The sequence below is a fragment of the Pimephales promelas genome, chromosome 11 (genome assembly GCF_988280905.1).
Source record: "Pimephales promelas chromosome 11, fPimPro1.hap1.1, whole genome shotgun sequence".
Lineage (NCBI taxonomy): Eukaryota > Metazoa > Chordata > Actinopteri > Cypriniformes > Leuciscidae > Pimephales > Pimephales promelas.
This window is the reverse complement of record NC_142779.1, coordinates 10,963,343-10,985,769: the sequence shown is the minus strand read 5'-3', so window position 1 is coordinate 10,985,769 and position 22,427 is coordinate 10,963,343. Positions and strand designations below refer to the sequence as shown.

Below are 22,427 nucleotides of genomic sequence, written 5' to 3'. Positions count from 1 at the left end.
TTAACAGTGAAGACGAATGCAATTTCAGAGTCTCAGACATGGGCGGCTCACAAGCGCGGAAGAAAAACAAGCATGAAACATTACACGGCCCAACATTTCAGAAACTGTTTGCTCCAAATCCAATATTGATTTTTTCGGTTTGCTGGGAGAATGAAGCTATTGATTAAAAACAGGAAGGGAGAGAAGAAACACAGCTGTCATTAGGAAATAAGAGAAACTCTTAATGGAGAGGCAGAGGCAGTTTAAGGAAGTACTGAAAGAAATTAAATTCACCGATGCAGAAAGTTATGGGTGCGAAACCAACTGCAGTCTAAACCTGCTTCAACATATGAATGCCCTGTGCCAGTTATGGAAGATGATACTAATTCAACCCAGGGCCATGTCATCTGCGACGGAGACATCTGTTGTTGATGAACAACATAATTACTTACAGTCTAGGCAAAAATAAAGCTTTGCAAAACAACATATTTGAGCACATATATATTTGTGTGTGTATTTTTGAGCTTTAGTCATTTTAAATTGAAACAACATAAAGAGACAGAGTGCAAATATCAAGACAACAATTACCCCAAGATGCGAAATAGCCAATATCGGCCGATACCAATAAATTCAAAAAAGCTAAAAAATAGAGAATAGTGCTAGCAAAGCCAGAGTCATGTTCTGAATGCAAACTAAGTCCCTTTTGGATAAAAACATCTGCCACATCTATTGAAGTAAATGCTGGATAATGTTACCGCCTTTAAGAATTTAAAGAATATTCTTAAAAATAAAACCGTTTCTCCCAATAAATATACATTTTAAACCTTTTGATCCTGAAAAGCTAAAAGAGAAGCAATCAGGATTTGAAAAGACACTCTTGATAAGCAGTAGTATTTTGGATGAAAGCATTTTTCCTGACAGGCCCCTTCAGGGTTTTTGACCTAAAACTCTGAATCTCATTGACAAAGGAGGGTTTAACTCTTAAGCATTACTAATCTCTAGGGCAGACTGGAATTACAGCCTCTTCCAACAGCAGTACGTCACTGAAAAACGCAGGTGTCAGTTCAGGTCAGACCGATGAAAACATGTGTGAACGCATTATGGAGTAGGCATGTGACAAATTTTCATGTTTTACCACGATATACAGTATTTTCGTGATATTGAACTAAGTTGCACAAAAAGTGCTATCATACTATAACAGGTTTAATAACTTTTTTCTTATATAAAAAAATCTGAACAATAAAAGCAATACATTTATAATGTAATCCCCCCCCCCCCCCCAAAAAAAAAAAAAAATTATAAAGATTATAATGCAAAAGAACAATAAGCATCACTTTTTTAATTAGTTATTCAGGTTAACACTTTATTTTACAATGTGCTTGTTACATATGTTACATACTTACAATAGTAATAACAGTTAATTATGCACAATTACATACAACTAAATCTAAACCAAAACCCAACCTTATAATATGTACATGCTGTTAATAATTGTTACTCAGTACTTAAATGTGTAATTGCATGGTAACAAAGACACCTTGTAATAAAGTAATTATTGTTAAATTATTATATGAAGGTTTAGTGGACCAATGATGCTTGAGATTGTATTCCTTGAGAATAATTGCAATTCCCCACTTTTCTGAGATCATGCAGGTTCAAGAGTCGCAAACTGGTTTTACATTACATTTTTTTCCTTACTATTTACATAAAGCAATGGATTTATATATTATACATATTTTATTTCAGATGGACAGCATGATAAACTTGGTGGGCAAGCTATCAACACGCCTATCACCTGAAGTTGTTTGAATACTAAATATTTACAACACAATGTTCCAGTTGTTCTTATAAATATACACATTACTTATCAATAAAAATGGAAATCACAAAACTTAATGACCCAAAAAACATTTTAAATAGAGTTTCACCTTAAAATCACTTACTTATTCATCTTTTGGCACAAGTTAACAATGTGCACGTCTCTTATCTGCGCTGAATAAATATACTGTACTGTACATTAAATCCATTAACAGTGTGTGTCCACATAGTAATTACACACTCTGACCAATCAGGCCTTCATAAGAGGACTATGATATCCACTCTTATCTTTTATAGGCAGATATAGCTCAGGTACAGTCAAAACATAGAGTGATATTAAGACTGCTAATGGATCGATTGATTGATAAAAGGTTTATGACCCCTGGACTACAAGACTATTGAACCAGCCCTTTCGACTAATGGCTATTTCCAAGACTCTCTTTAACAAATATTGGCTAAACAGCCAATGAAACTTTGACTGCAATGAACAGTACTGATTGAGAAAGCTTGTCAGTAGCCAAGAACAAACACTAATGAATTCTGTCCTGCATCAAAAACACAAGGTACATCCAATTCAATTAATATCTGGGCACCAAATTCAAATGTGCTAATTTAGTGTGACTAAATAATTCAAATCAAACAATGATTAATTTTTGTTTTCAATAATTTGCTAGTAATTAATTAAAATAACTAATATTAATAAATACGTACATATTTAAAAATAATAATAAACATGACCTCATCAACATGCAAGACAAGGCGACCATAGACGTCAAGGAACTTTTTTTCAGCAAATATTGATGAGTGCTATATTGATTTACTACTGTAATTTGCATATCATGTAATTAATTCAGTTCAAATTATATTATTAAATAAAGATGAGTATGACTGGCCAAGTCAATTAGCTGTTATGATTGAGTGGAAAACAATATTACTGAAAACTGAAAAAAAAGGACATGAATGACAAGAACAAAATTTCCCCATCATCCTTCCATACAAAGTAACAGAATATGTATGTTTCATAAAGTTTACAAATATTCAAATCAACCTCTTCTTCTCCTTTCATTTATTTGAAATACAATCTTCTGTTACCTTGTACAAGAATGTTGACTTGTTAACCTGCGGTGTCAGAGGGACAACAGAATGAGACACTATTTAGTTTCACCTGTCAGTCAAGAGAACATCTGGTTCGGATCTGGTCTGTGCAGCAGATAAATGTCTGTTTTACAGTAACATGCAGGATCAGCTGAACATGAGACTGGGCAAAGTAAAATATCTATCAGAGCAGCAAAAGTGCTGAGTGGAAACAGGGAAGGGAATGAAGTAAAAAAGCTGCTAATATGGATAATCGACTGTGATCTGTGTGTGCACTTTTCTAAGCATCGCCTTTCACCGTCAACATTGGGCTTGACTGGGAAGGATCCAAATGGACGTGAAATGCCCTCCAATGGCACTTTGACCTCAAGGGACGACAAACGACTAAGGTCAAGGTTCAGGTTAAGGATCAGTTAATAGGGGTTTGTGAGTTTTGATTAAGTCTATTAAGAAATTGACATTTGTTAACCTAGAAATAAGAGTTAAGTGATGTAGTCAAAGGATTAACTATAGGTCAAAAAGCACATTGAGTTTTTCATCTTTTAATTCACTTCAGTTGACTGATGCCAGATTTAATTAAAAAATAAATCAGAAGTGTGTGTTTCACTGTGGTCTGGAAAACAAAAATACACTGTTAAATATTGAAATGCTCAATTCCCACTGACTCCAGAACAGTAAAATCTCAACTTGTACATGTGCGATGAACTGAAGCTCAACATTGCTCTGAGCGTGGTTGAGTTCTGGGGCAGAAGTAGGATTTATGAGCAGCTCATAAAAACTATTCACAGATCATCGAGCTAGGAGGTGTTTTGGACAGAGATAAGAGGTGACAGAAATAAGCACCCTGACAAGACACTGATTAGATTCAAAGAGAAGAAACAAAACCCTGATTTTGGTTCTTCGAAGACCATGATTAGAACCAAGTATTATGTTGAGCTTGCTCGATGCATTGCATAGGACTAGCTTTGATTAAAGTGTCCAAAACCTGTGAAAGATGACTTGGAAAGGCCAAATAAATGAACCTCCCCCTTTCTACTGAAATCATACGGTATGGCCGCGCCATTTCTGTGCCTCTACCGATGCCAAGAAGAAATGCAAAAATAATGACCCAGGTTTCCCAAAGACTAGATTCCTGCCACTGTCAAACAATGTGGAAGTCCCTCTTCAAAAACACTGCATTTTCTAGGCAGACTTTGACAAGTCAAACTGCTCAAACAAAGAATGTTAGCTCTTCCAGGTAAATCCATAAACAAAAACAAACCAAAAAAGAACAGTAACACCAAACCAAACCAATAAGAAAGCAACAATTCAAACTGAAAGAATAAACAACAAACAAAACAACAAATCAAACTAAAAAAAAAACTTAACAAAAAAGTGACTAAAAACCAAAACCAAAATTAACTAAAAACTACACAATATCCAACAAACCAAAAAAATAATTATCAAACCAAAAGAGAAAAGAAAAACAAACAAACAAACAATAAAAGACGTCCATCATCTCAAAAGAATGTGATGCATATGGGATATGTATGCATATTGTGGTCAGCAATCTAAGAGTTCTCACTGTTCTGAATTAACCAAAGATGGAAGATCTGTCTGCAGGGAGGAAGAGAGAATCTGTGTAGAGAGCGTAAGCAGTCTTTAATATCACCCACTTCTGTCTCATGATGAGCAAGACATGACAGACAGAAACTCATGAGAGTTGGCACTGATGCCGCAGTAGATTTGAACAGCTGAGACTGTTTTGATAAGCGCAGTCCAGAGACAGACAGCTCACAGAACAGATGTTTGGGTCCCTACTCTGTGGACTCCCTGATCGCTCCCAGCGTCCTAACATCAAGCACGTTTGGCCACAGCGCAGGGTGTAACTGAGAGAAGAGAGAGATGCCTCATATTGAAGCAGCTTCAGAAGAAGTTTCTTTCTATACACAACACTAAAGCTGCTAGTTAAGAGAGTATTTAATAGCTGTCTTCCCATATGAAAACTACAAAATAAGTTTACACCAAAATCGTACAACACCTAAACCATTAGATTTATTCAAAACAATTATTTTTTTTTAATTTAAATAAAAAAAAAAAAAACTAATCATAACAAATAAACTTAGCCCTGGTAATCTTTAGAAACATTTTTAAAAAATAAACTGTTCACATCTTGAATGTTATAAGGTAAGGTGTGCTGAGAGAGTTCAACAGGCTGCAACTGAAGAAAACAAGCAAATTGAAAACACACCATCTTCATCAGTTTGACAACTCATGTGTTCATCTTTCAGTTTGACAACTCAAAATCATCTTTCAGGTCAGACAACAGTGAGAGATGAGAGTATACATTAAACAATAAGCGATCACAACCAGGTTTGTCACTTCAGGTCCCCCTGAATCATTTCCTTGCTACTTGCAGCGCGCTTGTGTCTTTGGTAGTGCTGTAAGTATTTGCATGTTTTTTTCTGTATTTGGTGGTGTTGTGAGTATTTGCACTGTATTTGGTTGTGCTGTGTGAGTATTTGTAGTGCATTTCTGTATTTGGTTGCATTGTGAGTATTTGCATTGTGTTTCTGTATTTGGTTGTGTTTTGAGTATTTGCAGTGTGTTTCTGTATTAGGTTGCATTGTGAGTATTTGCAGTGTGTTTCTATAATTGGTGGCGTTGTGAGTATCTGCAGTGTGTTTCTGTATTTGGTTGCATTGTGAGTTTTTGCAGTGTTTCTATAATTGGTTGCGTTGTGAGTATTTGCAGTGTGTTTCTGCATTTGGTTGTGTTTTGAGTATTTGCAGTGTGTTTCTGTATTTGGTTGCATTGTGAGTTCTTGCAGTGTTTCTATAATTGGTTGCGTTGTGAGTATTTGCAGTGTGTTTCTGCATTTGGTTGTGTTTTGAGTATTTGCAGTGTGTTTCTGTATAAGGTTGCGTTGTGAGTATTTGCAGTGTGTTTCTATAATTGGTTGCATTGTGAGTATTTGCAGTGTGTTTCTGTATTTGGTTGTGTTCTGAGTTTTTGCAGAGTGTTTCTGTATTTGGTTGCATTGTGAGTATTTGCAGTGTGTTTCTGCATTTGGTTGCATTGTGAGTATTTGCAGTGTTTATCTATATTTGGTTGCGTTGTGAGTATTTGCAATGTGTTTCTGTATTTGATTGTGTTGTGAGTATTTTCAGAGTGTTTCTGTATTTGGTTGCATAGTAAGTATTTGCAGTGTGTTTTTGTATTTGGTTGTGTTATGAGTATTTGCAGTGTGTTTCTGTATTTGGTTGTGTTGTGAGTATTTGCTGTATGTTTCAATATTTAGTTGCGTTGTGAGTATTTGCAATGTGTTTCTGTAATTGGTTGCGTTGTGAGTATTTGCAGTGTTTCTACATTTGGTTGTATTTGGAGTATTTGCAGTGTATTTCTGTATTTGTTTGCATTGTGACTATTTGCAATGTTTCTATAATTGGTTGCGTTGTGAGTATTTGCAGTGTGTTTCTGCATTTGGTTGCGTTGTGAGTATTTGCAGTGATTCTCTGTATTTGGTTGCATTGTGAGTATTTGCAGTGTTTCTCTGTATTTGGTTGTGTTGTAAGTATGTGCAGCACACGTGTTGTCAAACTGATGAAGAGGTTTTCTTAATTTTTTTGCCGTTTTTTTATTTTTTTATTTTATTTTTATTTTTATTTAGGACAAATTTTATTTATTTGTCCTACATCTCTGCCACCATATTAGAGCCTGTGAATGTGTACACGAGTTTGTGCATGCGTGTGAATACTAATCGCCTTTACCCAGTCAGACAACTCATAAGTGTCATAAATAGTCTTTATCTTCACACCACCCACTGGAGGTAAATACGCCACATTAAAACATTACATATGAAATTGATTCATTTCTTCGAGCATTACAAAAACACTGAGCTGCTATTGATCAGTCCACATACAGAAAGAGATATGTTTTGGTGTAGTGGAGGTGCTCTGGGCTGCGGCTTCATCGGCTTTATTACATTGTATGGACATTATATGGATGGAAGATTTATGCTAATAACTCACCTCTTTGATTTATAATGCAGCAAGGTCATAAAGGCTGCTGCAATCAGATGTGACAATAGCATATCTAAGAAATGGCAGCAAATGATTTGTCTGGTTGTTATTTTTACGCATGTTGTTAGACCTTATAGTGGAACACTTCCATAAAATCTATCAATAATTTAACACTCTTGATTTAAGACTCGATCAAGCAGTTATCAACTACTGAGCTGAGCTATAAGGGGGTTATTTTGTGGATTGCCTTAGGCTATATAGTAGGACTGTCCTCGACCATTTTTCTATTCGACTAGTAGTTGTTAATTTTAAGCCATTGTTCGACTGGTAGCATGTTAATGGCAAAAGTAATGATTATGAATGTGTCAGAAACAGTGTTAATTTCGTTGACGAAAATAATGACGAAATTTAGTCGTCAAAGACATTTTTCACAGACGAAGCAAGACGATAACTAAATAAAACCTAGTTTTGAATGACAAAACGGATAATCGACTGTGGGAAGTGACGATCTGGGAAGTGATCCAGTCAGAACTGATGTCCTGCGTTTGTGGTAGATGTGCACATTTGTACTGTAACATGCTGATCGCGGTTGATCAGCCGCGGTCTCATTAAACGTTAAAAAAAATGTAAACGTCTGGGAGAATGAGTAGAGCAGAGTAGTAGTGCATCAGTGCAATTGGATCCACATGTCATTGGACACAGAGTCGGCGCCAGAGCAGATCTACTGGAGGGGCATTGGGTCATCAGCGGGGGGGGCACTGCCGTTTAAGCAAAAAAAAAAAAAAAAAAAAAAAAAAAAACTAAACACCTTTTATTATTATAATTATTATTTAAAATTATTATTTGCGAATTTCCCCACCACTTTTTGCCAGGGTCGATGTTGTCCCAGCACTTTTATACATCTCGCGGCACGGATGTACCAATACAAATAAATATCCGGTTTACAGAGCATTCATTTGTTAAATAAGAGGCGATATAGCACGCTGAAATGTGTTGTTTTTTAAATCAAGTGATCAAAGTGCTCGTTGACTCGATCTGTGGTGCTGATAAAGTGTTCTCTTGTGTCTCGCGCTGCCACAATAAACATCTTCACACGGACGCGCGCTTGATCTGTTGCGGCGAAATCTCTATTCGTACAAGTAAAATGCACTCAAACATGTCCCTGCTTGACAACCACTGATAAACATAATCGGTTATAATGATGGGGGAAAAAAATATCTAAACGAGTGTGGATTCGAAACCACAATCTCATGCATGCCAGTCTAAATTTCTACCACTGGACCAACAACACTTGCGATAAAAAATAGAATTGGATGCATTTATTTCTTCACGTGAAAATTCTTGGCACCAACACATTACATCCAATTAGACAACAAATTAAACACAATGTGCTATTCAAATAGATTGCTGGACATTTGGTATTGTATAGCCTACATCTGATTTATGATTTAGCATTGTATTAGAAACTGTGGTAGGAGGGGCATCAATGAGCGCTAGGGGGGGCACGGCCCTCGAATGCCCCACCATAGCGCCGACCCTGATTGGACATGATCTGATGTCTTAAAGTGACAGTGGGTAAAACTAGACTAAAACTAAAAAAATTCAGATGACTAAAATAAAACTAGATGGCATTTTAGTCAAAAAACTATGACTAAAACTAAATCAAAATTTGCTGTCAAAATTAACACTGGTCAGAAAAAAACAGCAGTGAGACTGTCGGAACATTTTAATGATTTATTAATAAACTAGTGTTTTCTGAGTCAGTGTCGACTGCAAAGAAGTTGATGACACTGACTTGTCATCCTAACAGTATAGTGGATGTGTCTATAAAGAGAAAGGCACTTTAAGTTAAATGTCATGCAGTAAGCAAGGTACTAATTTACTTCCACACTCCACACAAACCCTTGGATATGTGCCTAATAATAGCACAAATTCATCTAGGTTAGAGTGTTAGGCTAACACTTTCTTGTTTGAAATGATAAGCCTGCATGTTTCTTGAAATGATCCCACACTTAAGTTTCTGCCCAACATAATTCCCACATAATTATTTGTTTTGACCAACAGACCAATTAAATCTCGGTTGACCATGCCTCCTGTCATTTAGTGGATATATATATATATATATATATATATATATATATATATATATAAATTAAAGTAATATATATATTTATTTATTTTTTGTTATCTTGTTTTAATAGTTAATGTAAAATAATTGAAATACCAGTTTTTTTTTCTATTTCATTTCATTTCAAAATTAGATGGGGAAAAAAATCCCCAGAGAAACAGCATCTCTTATTCACAGCAGATGTTGTATGCACCTGAAGAGTTCTGGAGGAAACAGTGAGGGCACCTCAGTCAATGAAAGTTTCTCACACACTTCTGTCCAGATCTTAAGCACAGCAGGTCCAGCACACTTCTAGCACTCAATATGTTCTTCCAGCAATTAGCAGTGTTCTGGTAGGATTCAAATTATATTGCAGCCATAAAAAAGTCTAAGAGGCTTGGGCATATTTTGAAAGCACATCCAGATTTCCGTGCATATGTTCCCAGAGCTCTTTTCCAAAACACACTACCTACAAAACCGCACAATGTAAAGAAGCTGTCAAATAAATAACAGACCGCCAAACATTTGTTTGACTTTTACACAAGGTCAATGATTGCAGATGGAATTTAAAAGATTCTTAAAAAAGTCTGCGTCTTTGAAACAAAATGAGAGAAGTTCTAACAGGGCCGATTAGAGGAAGAAATCTCACCAAATATCATCAAAATTAATCGAAACAATTCAGCTGGCATGCTATAAGTAAACTTCAATCACAGCCTGGTTAAATCAGGTAAAAAGAATATCTCTGAGAGTAAAGTAGACATCAAGTAATTACTCTTTGAATTGGTGGAATGTGATCTCTTCACATCCCATAACACGTACCAAAAAAAATAAACATTGTGAAAAGAAAGATAGTGTAAAATGATCAAATGCTATATTTACCTCTGTGGAAAGTATGCTACTTTGACAACAAACATTTCCATTCTAACTTCTACAGATGCTCATGGCAAGTGAAAGCATCCATCCGCAGCCTGTGCTTACCCATCAACTTAGGCATGAAATGTAATGCTGGCCCTGCTCTTTGGCCTTGCTGCTTAATGAGCGAATATTTACCCATATATTATGCAATTATGCTAAATGGAGACTACACTGTTACACCAGATGTTGTTTAATCAACCTCTGAATGAGGAAATTGTTGCAAATTCACGATTTCCACTCTCTTCTATTAAAACAAACAAAAGAAACAGTAGACAGTCTTATGGGAAAATAGATAAACAAGTAATGCAACATCACATTGTGCAAGTTCTGAAGGGTTTAAAATACTGGCAATGCAGTGAAAGGAAAAATGTAATTTGAGACATTGTCTGGTAGGTACTACACATGTAAAAGAGATGTACAAGAGACCCAAGTTGTAGCCTGACTGGGGTCCTTTCCTGATCCTCAAACCACCTTCTCTGCATTATCTACAGTCAATTTTACTACTGTCCTCTCCAAGACATACATAGAAAAAAATTGTATGATGAATAAATTTACCACAGTAACACACATGTGATACAGTTTTGCATGCGTGTTAGAATGCAGCTTATTCGTGTGAACAGAGTTTCTTGCGTGCTTTGTGTGTGTGTGGGAGGTTATCCTTCTGGGGTCTAAGGTGTTTTTGGGGTCCTTGAGATTTTTTGACATGCCCTGACATTTGTGCTTTTTTCAGTTGCTTATAAACATATTAATGGCACAGGTGAAATTACACTACAAACAGGGCTACTATAATATATGAGCAACATGTATGTACATGTTTGTATTTTTGAGAGAATATTGTTTGAAAAAAACAAAAAATGAAAGTTTCTGAAATAAGGCCACAAAACACATACTAAATATGCGTCCATAAGACTTTTGACTAAAGGATGTTGTGGCCTAGAGTTTTTTTTTGTTTAATCAAAATGATCTGAAAATCAACCTGCCTAATCATTCACATAAAACTGTGAATTGTTTTAAATTGTGAAAAACATTTTTTTTTTTTTTGGAAAGGCAATGGGCGTGAATGGGCATGAATGGCCTAACCCCATCATGTATAATTAGGTGGTTCTCAAAGACCCGCATAATAAATTTAAAAGTAAGCAAACATGCGAATCCATATATTTTTCTCCAGTGTAGATAAGTGTACAGGAGGGATTTTTCTCAATTAAGAAATTACCATCTCAGATTTTTATCATAATTTTTTACAATAAATATTTTCTAATGATTTATAGGTAAATTAACAAGTTTATTCAAGTGCTCAACCAAAACAGATGTTTTGGATTATGATTAGTGATATTGGGCTATGTAAAGAAAACGTGTGTATTTTCTATATATATACATACATACCACAATTAATTCCATCTACTGTTTCACAAATATCTACAAGCCTACAATGGAAGGTACCCACCTCCACCTGGCCCTGCAGAAGCTCCTCCTCTTCCTCTGGAGAATCGAGTGCCACTATAACAGAGGCAAACGGACGGCTGGCCATCTGCTGGCGCTCTCTCATTAGTTGCTGTAGAAAGAATAAACAGTGTTCAGTTGCATAAAATTGTAACATACACGTTATGAAGAAGCATTGTGATTTTACTTAAACTCATTGTGTTGGTTTAATGCATAGGATATTTTAAATATGTGTGTGGGGGAAAGGGGGGTAAAACAGCCATCTTAAATAAACTTTTGATTATAAATCATCCCCTGAGGTAAAAGTTACAAGAAACAAGTGTCGTGACAGATTTTTTCTCAGTGTATTTTTCTATTTGATTTGAGTCACTCACAGCTGCATCACTCAAATCAGTGAGGGTCTGGATGTTCTTGTTCCAAACTGTGGTATGCATTATCACTTTCTCTAGTCTGTGCCAGGAGGACAGACATGAGACTGAAAGGAAGTCAAGGTGAATGGTGGCAGGGTGTCCGTGAGTTGATTCATAGGAGAATCACAGTGATGATTGTTAAAGTACGCCTGGCTATGTGTTAAAGTTTGTGTCATGGTCAAGAGAAAAAAAAAAACTCACTAGTAGAGCATGGATGGTTTATGTTCCCTGACAAGTCCTTCATGAGGTGAGAAGGACACTGTGGCATCTCTCGCCTGAGCTTGTAAATGGCCCATAAAACGCATAATTAACCTCCACGTGTAGTAAACAATGCTTGTCTGGGATGAGTGATGTTGTATGTTTGTTTGAGACCAATAGTCTTAGTTTAAAATAACTACACATGCATGCATACTATAGAAGATATAAGAATGTTCTATTGAATGACAACAGTCAACAATAAAGATCATTTCAGACCATCAAGTCTGAAAACTGGAGAAGCATCTGCTGTAGCTTTTATATCACAGAAAAGATCAAATGAAAACTGATATATGAAAGAAAATCCTAGATACACCCAGAATTGCTTTTTATCACATGATCTCACCCACTCTTCATGCTGCATGCACACTATCACACACAACCCCATTTTCTACAAATGGTATAAACTGCAGTTCATATGTGAGCTGGGAGTTTCTAAATGGGAATGACTTACATTATGTGAACCAAAACACCAATAAAACGATATGAACACACATACAAACACAGCCAGAGATATTTAACCAATTATGTGTGTAATAGGAGACACACTGAGATAGGTATGCTTTCAATGTTACCCCATGTATTAAAAAAAAAAATCATGAATGAGGAATATGACGACTACTGTAGTACCACGCTTAACATCACAGTAACTGAATGGAATTATTCTTGCCGGATTCTGGCAAGAATAATTCCATTCAATTACCGTGAGCCGGATTGCTTTGATTCCTTCCTGACAACAATACAAATTAAATAAGACATGTTTAATTGTAAGAATGAATGTAAGGAAATAATGCTTAGTACAGAAAATGTATTGATATTGCACAGAATTTAATGGAGAGTCAGTTTGGTCATTGTCACAGAATAAACCTACTGATAAAAGGGTCATCCTGAAGAGGATTCTTCTGTGATAATGACTGGCTAACTATATTATTATGCAGATAATTACACAGATACTTAGCAAATACATAAATGGACATGACAAATAGATTTGGTTAGAAATGATTTCATTATGTGAGATGAAAGAGACAGTGGAATGATATGAAAGATTTAAAACAGTAAAGTATAGTTTGTTGGAATGACACAAAAATGATGCAGAATGTCACAACTAACTATCAAAATCAAGTATTAGGGAGCCGCGTAATATAATATGCTATTTTTTCAAATACAACTGATTGAGCACACAAATATGTTTCCCTTTCCTGTAACAGTTTACACCTTTTAGCAATTGACAAACACCTGGATATAAGCTACTCTGAAGCAAATACATTATAAATATGGATTTGCAAACCCTGAAGAACAGTACATTAGGATACGTACAATACACTTTAGGAGTAATTCCTAAGCAGTTGAGGTAATTCTTCTTTTATATGAATATAACACAATATAACATGAAGGATGTTCGCTTAAAGAAAGTTCATTACCTTGAGGCTGGTTTACTTAATCAATAAAATCTCCCCTGGGTTCATTCTGATTTATGTTTTCTGAGGTTCATGGAAAAACTAAAACCTTTATTCAACCAATTACCCAATAATACACACAAGCAGTCTCAATGCATTCAGCGGGGATAAATACACAACATAATGATATAGCCACATCCCAATCATATATACATTTTAAAACTATCATCTGCCATACCTTACGATGTGATTGGCACGACCTGAGTTGGGTTTTTCCAGCAAAATGTCTATTGAGAATTGCTAGACCACACTGGCAGCGAAATGGTTTTTGCTGCCACTATTGGGTGCATCTAGATTTCTAGGCTAATGAAAGAGTTCAATATAAGTCTCGTCATTACTACTGCAGCTGCCAGTTTGCTAAGTTTCAAAAGCTTGCTTTATTAAACAGCAAGCACAAATTATGCAATAGCGGACACTCAGTGTCCGAATAGTCGAGTAACGTACAGATTGGTGAATGGGGATCTAGGGGGCAATTTCGAACAAGGCTTGTGTGTGTGTGCTGGGGTTTTATAGTGTGGCAATTTGAGTGCTGATGAAGGACATGTGCGCATGATCAGGTGCTGGGGAGGATCATGGGAAATGTAATCTGTGAAAATGCTCAAGCACTTTAAGTACAGACACAAAAACAAAACCTAAAAACACCCTTGAAAGGTGCATACAATTTTGATTTGACTGCTTGATCACTCTTCTACGGATATGCTGACCAATTCAGTGTTTATCCTATTCAGTTTTAATCAATTCAGTGTTAAAATTTTAACAATGGGATTAAAACTGTTTAAGTTAATTTGCTGATTCTGGGAAGACAGAAAAAAAGCATTAAAACCTTTGAATAGGCCATTTCTGAACACAAATTGATAGAATGGGTACGATAGAGACACTCAGCTTAGGTGACAAAACCACCCAGGCATAGGTCTGTAGTGGATCTATTATAAACATCCACACTGTCTTTCTGCACTCCAGAATGATGCACGATAACTCCGATAAGAGAATGTAATTTCCGACTCATTCCAGCACAGTTGTAAGAGAAAAACCTGTTTTCATTTCAAGCGCAGGCAGAAAATGAAGCTCTTTTGTCACCATAAAATCAAGGACTCTCACCAAAACAGAACACACACTGTTTTTATTCAATAGGATTTGAAGGACCAAGATGCTTTGCTCCTAAACAAGCATAATTGTGGTCTGTTTCCTCAAGCGTTTTTGTAAACAGGCAGAAAACAGTCTAAAATCTCACACAGACCATTTGACAGACTAATTGCATAATAGCTGCACAATATATCATTTCTATCCTATTGGCTCAGGAAATTTCATTGGCTCAAAGTTTATCTATGCATCACCGAAATGTCAGTCTGTTACATTCATTTCTACATTCCCCATTTCTGTATGATTTTTTGGTCCCACTTTATATTAAGTGGCTTTAAGTATCATGTACTTACATTGAAATTAATAATTTGATACAATGGACTTATTGTGTTGATACATGTTTTTACATTGTACTTATATTTGAAAAATACCAGCATGTAATTATAGCTATAATTAATTTAGGTAATTACATTTGCAATTACACAGTTGGCCCTTCCCTTACACATTAACCTACCCTTAAATCGACCCATACCACACACACCTGGGGGAGCAGTGTCTTTCCAATCCCTTAATATAATTATCTTGGCCCCAACCATGCCCAGCATTAATGCCAGCTGCAAAAAAAAAAAAAAAAAAAAAAAAAAGGGCAAAGGAAACTGTGTGTGTCCGAATAGCCAAAGATGGCCAGGTCCATTTCAGGAGGCAAAGTTTGATCATATGTCACGGAAAAATATATGCAAAGAAAAAAAAATATCTTGCCAGTGACTCCAGAGTTTCAGACAGAAACAAAAAGAATTGAATAAAGTTCCCTCTGCATCCTGAAATCAGTCACAAATCGGAGACACAGCTAGGTAGATCTTCTAAAGTTGTTAGAATGTGATAGAATGTGAAACTGCAACTGATAGAATACACTAGCACAATAGTATGATATTTCTTCAAAAGCAGATCGTGGAGACATTTTAATTGTCCACAATCAAAAATTGTGACATCCCTCACCCCTATATGAAAGGTACAGGCATATTAATTTAATATTTAGGAATGACAATCCAGCGAAAAGCCACATCCATCAAAAAGATTCAAAGATTCCCCAGAAACAAGGATATGCTTCAAGGAATCCACCAGAACAAACCCAGAGCGACATTTCTGTGGTGCACAAAAACCATTACAAAACACAAAGACACATTTCAGGAGCAGGGGTAACATTAGGACCAGACAAAAGACTGTTTGTAATCTAGGCATGTCATCTCACACTGTGCAGCTAAGTGCCGATTAGGACTGTGACACTGTCATCAAAAGTGAAGGAGAGATCTCAACACTAATGCTGATATACTATAAACTTGAGAAAAACAATCACTTTGATTGACTCCATGTTGATCATGATCTTACTGATCTATCAAAGAGGAAAACATGCAAAACCAAGACCCTCCAGACTGGATGGGATGATTGTCTAGTAATATTCTGTGGGTGCAAAGGAGTCCTCGAGTTACATTAGCATAAAAAATATTTATGTACACTGTACATTGTAAATACAGTTGCTAAATCTTCACAGACGAGGAATCTCTTTTCATTATAACAGGCCCAGTTGGGGAAGTTTTGTGATTCTGCTGAGCGGAGCAAAAAAAATGATGGTCTGTTCCCTCTCTGCACTCATACAACAGCTTTATAAATGGACCAAATCCTTTCAGTCCAGGATCATGGTCAAGTCTATAGTCCACAGAGAAAATAATAGCCAAGGAAAATCTGATTGGGAAGGGAGGAAGGGATGGGGAATGAGACGAGAGAGAAGGGAATAGAGAAGGATATGGTCAAGAAGTAGTGAAGGAAGCAAGAGCAATGGCACTCTCTCTCTTTTACTTACTTCCATCCCCAGAAAGTGTAAGAGGGATGGATGGGGTGCCAAGCAAAGTGTAGACAAGAGTAAATCACTCTCTGTTGACATCTCACACTGCGGTGAGAGGAGGAGGAGTGTGACATTTTAGTGATCATCATCCTCACTACACATTAGCCCTCATCATCAGTGCTCTCGGACACCTCTCATCCACTCCTGTTCACAGCTGTGTGTGTGTGTGTGTGTGTGTGTCAAGGAGAAACCTTCTTCTAGAGCTGCTGTACAATCAAAACAATCTTTGTTGCATTCATTTACTGTTATCACTGTAAAGCTGCTTTGAAACAATGTGTATTGTAAAAAGCGCTGTATGAAGGTGACATGACTTGATACAACAAAACTCATAAGCTGCTATTCTAATTCTAAAGAATTGACAAATAAATGTAGAAATATAACAAACAAACAAATAAATAAAAGCAATATATGATAATATAATTAATAAAGTAGATGAATACATACATTGATTACTGATACAAAAAACAATATGAAAATAATAAATTATAAATGTGATCATCTAAAATAAATACAAGCATGATCATATTAAAAAAATTAAACAAATAAATAAATACTAAAAAAGCTAAATATGATAATATAATTAGTCAGTAAACCAGTCATATGTTTTATAGTCTATATAAACTAGTTATACATTTTATATATAAACATGTATTTAAAAAAAAATGCTAATTAATAAATTATTATAATTTCAAATACAAAATGTGAACATATAAAGCTGAAATATTACAATTATAAATAATTAACTGTGATAAAATAAACAATGGTGATTTAAATATGATAAGTGTAATTATAAAGGACTTATTTTAGCCTTGGTATATACTATAATATTATAATAACTTGGTATTATTAACCTACACTCACAGCCATTATATATGAATTTGTTTCAAATTCATTCCATGTTTATTCCATTTGCATCTCAAAATATAAATTACAATCCTGTTTGTTAATTTGATTCAAACTTGGGAATTTAATTTAAATGTGTTGGCATTGGAAAGTAATTCTCAGATTAGTTTGTGGTGTGTGTTATCCTTCCTTCCATGTTTGCTATCCCTCCTTTATCACCTTCTCTCTCTAAACTGCAGCACAGAGCAAAACAGCTTTGAGTGCATTTACTCCTCAAAAGACCAGCCTCTCATTTCACAAAGTGCTAGATCTTACCTCTGAGACACTGGCACGTCTCTATACAGTGTGTACCTACCATTTTACTCTTAAAGGAGCTCACACGCGAGAAAGTGTAGGTGTGAGTGTGTCAGAGAGTGTGTGAGAGAGAACAATCACACTGTTAAATAAAGCTAGACCTCAGTCTATCATCTCACATTTCAAGGGGCCACACACACACATACACGAGTTAAATTAAAGCTAAGCAAGGTCACTCTGCTAATCCTATATACATAAGTTACTGCTGTGCTTATGGAAACAGTTTCATGCATGTATTCTCATCTCACATATTCCTCTTCATTCTCATTGTTGTACCGTGTATTTGTGACGTGAATTTAAAGACTGTGTGGTTGTAGCAGAAGAGGGAGGCTAATGATTTACTGGTGTAAATGTGAGCTAGTCATCAAGCAGTGTACTGTTTTCATGCTGATTAGATGTTAGATCACAATCTGGCCATGGCCAATCACACTACAGGGCGAGGAGCATGTGAAACTACTGATAATAATACAACAAATGTATATACATGGTAAAAATATATACTGTCAAAAGTTTAGAAACAGAAGTCTCTTATGCTCACCAATTGCATTTATGTGAACAAATAAACGTTTTCAGTGTCACATGATCCTTCAGAAATCATTCTATGATTTACTGCTCAAATCATAAGAATAATTTCTTACTAGGAATAAATTCTAGAGTAATTTTAAGATGAAGAAAAACAGAACATAACTAAAACATGTATATTCACGTATTCACTATGGTAATGCCCATGCCATTTTAAGATTATAAATAGATCTAGATAACAGAATAGAAATATATAGAGAACTTTAACTGAATACCCCTACGCTAAACTGTACATATATTAAAGGGTTAGTTCACCCAAAAATGAAAATTCTGTCAGTATTTACTCACCCTCATGTTGTTCCAACCCCATAAGACCTTCGTTCATCTTCGGAACACAAATTAAGATATTTAAGATATTAAGATCGCTCCTGCATACTAGTCCATAGGCTTCTTGAGGGACTGGCTCTTGCTGTCCTCGAAAAGTCATTAAAGACATCGTTAAAATAGTCCAAGTGACTACAGGGGCTCAATCTTAAGTTTATCAAACGACGAGAACACTTTTGTGCGCAAAAAAACAACAAAAATAACGACTTTATTTCAACTATTCGTTTATTTCTCCCTCTGCACGAGTCGGGTTACTAGTTTAATAGCGTAAGCTTCCGTTATTGTACGTCACACGCATCACACACACATGACCAGCGTCGGCCAATAGTGAGCCTACGTGTGACGTAGCTCTACGCAATCACACTACGTTAACTGACTTACAGGCTCATGGAGAAGGACGTGAATAGTTGAAATAAAGTCGTTATTTTTGTTGTTTTTTTGCGCACAAAAGTGTTCTCGTCATTTGATAAACTTAAGATTGAGCCCCTGTAGTCACTTGGACTATTTTAACGATGTCTTTAATGACTTTTCGTGGACAGCAAGAGCCAGTCCCTCAAGAAGCCTATGGACTGTATTCAGGAGCGATCTTAATATCTTAAATATCTTAATTTGTGTTCCGAAGATGAACGAAGGTCTTACGGGGTTGGAACAACATGAGGGTGAGTAAATACTGACAGAATTTTCATTTTTGGGTGAACTAACCCTTTAAGGTCACAGTTGCCCAGATTTTATCTTTAGAAAGCAGCAAGTCTTGACATGTATTTCCAGCATATCGTCTGATGCTTACGAAAGGAAGTGAATAAAGCACAAAGTCTAGTGCGACCTCATCTTTAGTTCCAGTTGACGACAGTCATAGTCCACCGACAACATGTCTTTATTCCATTAGTGTTTGTAAAGCACTTGCCTCCTGACTTCAAGGTTGGCACAGCTAACAGAATAGAGGACACAAGCATAGATTTGCTTCTTGTGACAGCAAGAGTGCCCTCAATAGCCGTCATCTACCGTGCGTTCATCACAATATTCTTCTCAAAGAGAAGAGTCAGAGGACATTTTCCAGAGAGTCAAAAACTTTAAAACAAGACTACTTTTAATAGAGTAACCTTTGACTTGATTCTAAATTCCGACCATAATATATTCTTTCTAAAGGTGGAAGCAAACAATCTTTGCACTTTGCCTCAAAGGTCATCTTTTATTTCAACTTCAGCATGGTGGGAAATAACTTGTTATGAAGAAAAACTGTAATATTTCCAGTGTGATGTCAGATATCTTGATCAAGGTCTGTCATTGCCCTCTAATTTCCCTGGACCAGCTAATCCTACTTATCCCAACAATAGAAGGCAGAAAAGAAGGTGAAGGACTCCACCAATTGAAGAACCCTCTGGTGGGCCACATCAATGCGAGTCAGCCTCTGAAATATGATTCAGCAGATTTACAGCTTCATCTCGACATCCCCTTAACGAGGAGTTCACCCAATCAATCCTTGATCGATACCAATCTCCACTAGTCCACCAGCATCCCTATGGAGCTTTACTTCTGGATAATAAAGCATACAAACAGAGAGATGGGATAGGATAGTGCAGTCTTATGCCCTTCAGAAATAGGATGGTAATATGGATGGACATTATGGCATTATCAAACGGAATAAAACTTTCAGATATTCAGAGGGACGCCGATGCACAGAAGGATGCCAAAACATGTTCATGACCTTCTATAACCCTTCCCACAAACCATGTCCACATCTAATTTAGAGGAAATTACGGTGCAAATTTAATCTACTGGAAATTAGTGAATGTCATTATATTGTTGAATCAGGAAAAGTGCATTCTGTTAAACAAGTTCAGATGTACATATGAAAGTCATGCACTCAATTTACATTAACAATTAAGTTCGATTCAACGACTGGCATACTTTGTAATCACGAATTAACAAGACTGAATTGCATGGTAGGATTTAAATTCAAAACGATGACTGGCGGGTGGCTCTGAAATTAATCTGAAATTGAATGATTTTCAAAATTAATCCACAATTTGACAATAATATCAAGGTCAATAAAACAAAATGTATTTGAATTATAATTAATATATAACAACATGCAAAATAGTAATGCATAGCTAAAAAGTCAGAAAGACAGACAGTCTGTCGGTCTGAGATTTCATTGGCATAATGCATTGCTACGGATTTGCGTCTTGCTTCCGACTTGACTGACAGACTGGCGTTGTGATAATGCTTGCTAACTACTATTCAGTCGTTTGTTTATTTATTTTTTTAGATTTCATTATTCTACTCACTGTAAAAATAAAATACAAGTTTGTCAGTCATTTAAATAAAATTTAAAAAAATCTGATAATTCATTGATGCCCAATTGTCATGTATAATTCAATCACAATGTGGCACAACAAGCTTGAATTTAATCGTTAATTTCCGAGTCTTATTCGTAAATCAGTTGAAAACTAAACATAGGTGAAATAGCTACAATAATAAAACAGTATCATTCTCCAACTGGACAGAAGAATTTGCATTTGTGGAGTGATATGGATCCGTGGTTTGTCTCATTTTACAATTAAATTGCGGTGTTTACAAATTGGATGGGAATAGACTTTTTTTTTTTTTCAAAAAGTCCAGACCATGCAGGAACAAAAGTTACATTAAATGGTAAGAAGTGCTTCATTTACGCGTATTAATTTACTGCAAATTGAATTGAAATTGAAAGTTGAAATGAAGTTGAAATTGGAACTATTATAGTTGACTAGCGCCATCTACAAACATATAATGTGAAATGTAGGCTATTAGGTCAAGAATACGCAAAATGGAGATGCGAAGCTTGGTAAAGTAAGAGTTTCTTGAAAAAAAAGTAAAGATAGAGTTGTGAATGTGTTCTCTAATTTACTGAATAACAATGCCGTTCCATGCCATTAAAACTCCAGCTACAGTAACACCACGTCAAGCACTGTTTGGAAAAATTTTGTAGGTCAGTCTCAACCAAAGGCTAAACTTATATTTCAGTCATCCCTGGGCTGAAAGACCAGGCCTGTTTTAACCATCTCGTTTGAGGCCAGTCTGCACCAATGGCATCCAAAATGATGTTTCAGAAGCAAGACAGAGCAGCAAACAAAGGATAAGTCACAAGCACAACCTTCAGGCACAGATTCTTATTACGAAAAACCAGAAAATGCACAAACAACCCCAACACTCCAAATCTTATGTTGCATCAGTATGCAAAATATTGCACATTATGAATTTAATGTTTTGTCTAAGCAGACCAAAGTGAGCCTTGTAAGGACGACAGCAGGGGATGTCTCCACAGGCGTCTGAAAACAAGGCCAGCAAGATTCCTCACAAAATCACAGCAGCTCTACAGCAGAGTTTAGCCAGAGTCTACGGGAACTAACAGAAAATAATCTTCTATCTAAGAATAGTCTCAAACCAAAAGTGGATATTGGGAAGTTCAGAAGATAACTAAAGTAAAAGGTGGGTATATTATAAGACAATGTAGGTCAGGCCCACTGTGAGCGATTGCACGCTTAGAAGCAAACAAAGGCACAGGGAAAAAAATTGGGACAAACAGACGTCTCAAAGTGCTTAGCTGGATTGTTTCTTTAAATATAATTTAAACGAAGGAAGATTCAGATCTAAATGGGAATATGAACTGAGTTTCAAACTGCCACCTCATGTGGATCCTATAAAGTGCACCGTAGTGCATTAAACAGATCATTTTAAAGACATTGAGAAATGTCTGGTCCAAATCTGTTGACAAATGGAAGTCAATGGGTTCCAATATTGCTTGATTGACAATTTTCTTCAAAATGTATTTTATGTTCCACCAAAGAAAGTCATACAGGTTTGAAATGACATGAGGGTGAATAAATG

At 36.0% G+C, this 22,427-nt stretch overlaps 1 protein-coding gene across 3 annotated transcripts in view; it reads right to left on the bottom strand.

Annotated features, from left to right (window-relative positions):
* The window catches only part of atrnl1a (attractin like 1a), a 207,578-nt gene that overhangs the window by 30,379 nt on the left and 154,772 nt on the right, over positions 1 to 22,427 (bottom strand). For all 3 annotated transcript variants that reach the window (XM_089116952.1, XM_089116951.1, XM_039672737.2), the window contains one exon: positions 11,360 to 11,467. In XM_089116952.1, the coding sequence (XP_088973078.1) occupies positions 11,360 to 11,467 (108 nt within the window). The remainder of the gene's footprint in view (positions 1 to 11,359; positions 11,468 to 22,427) is intronic.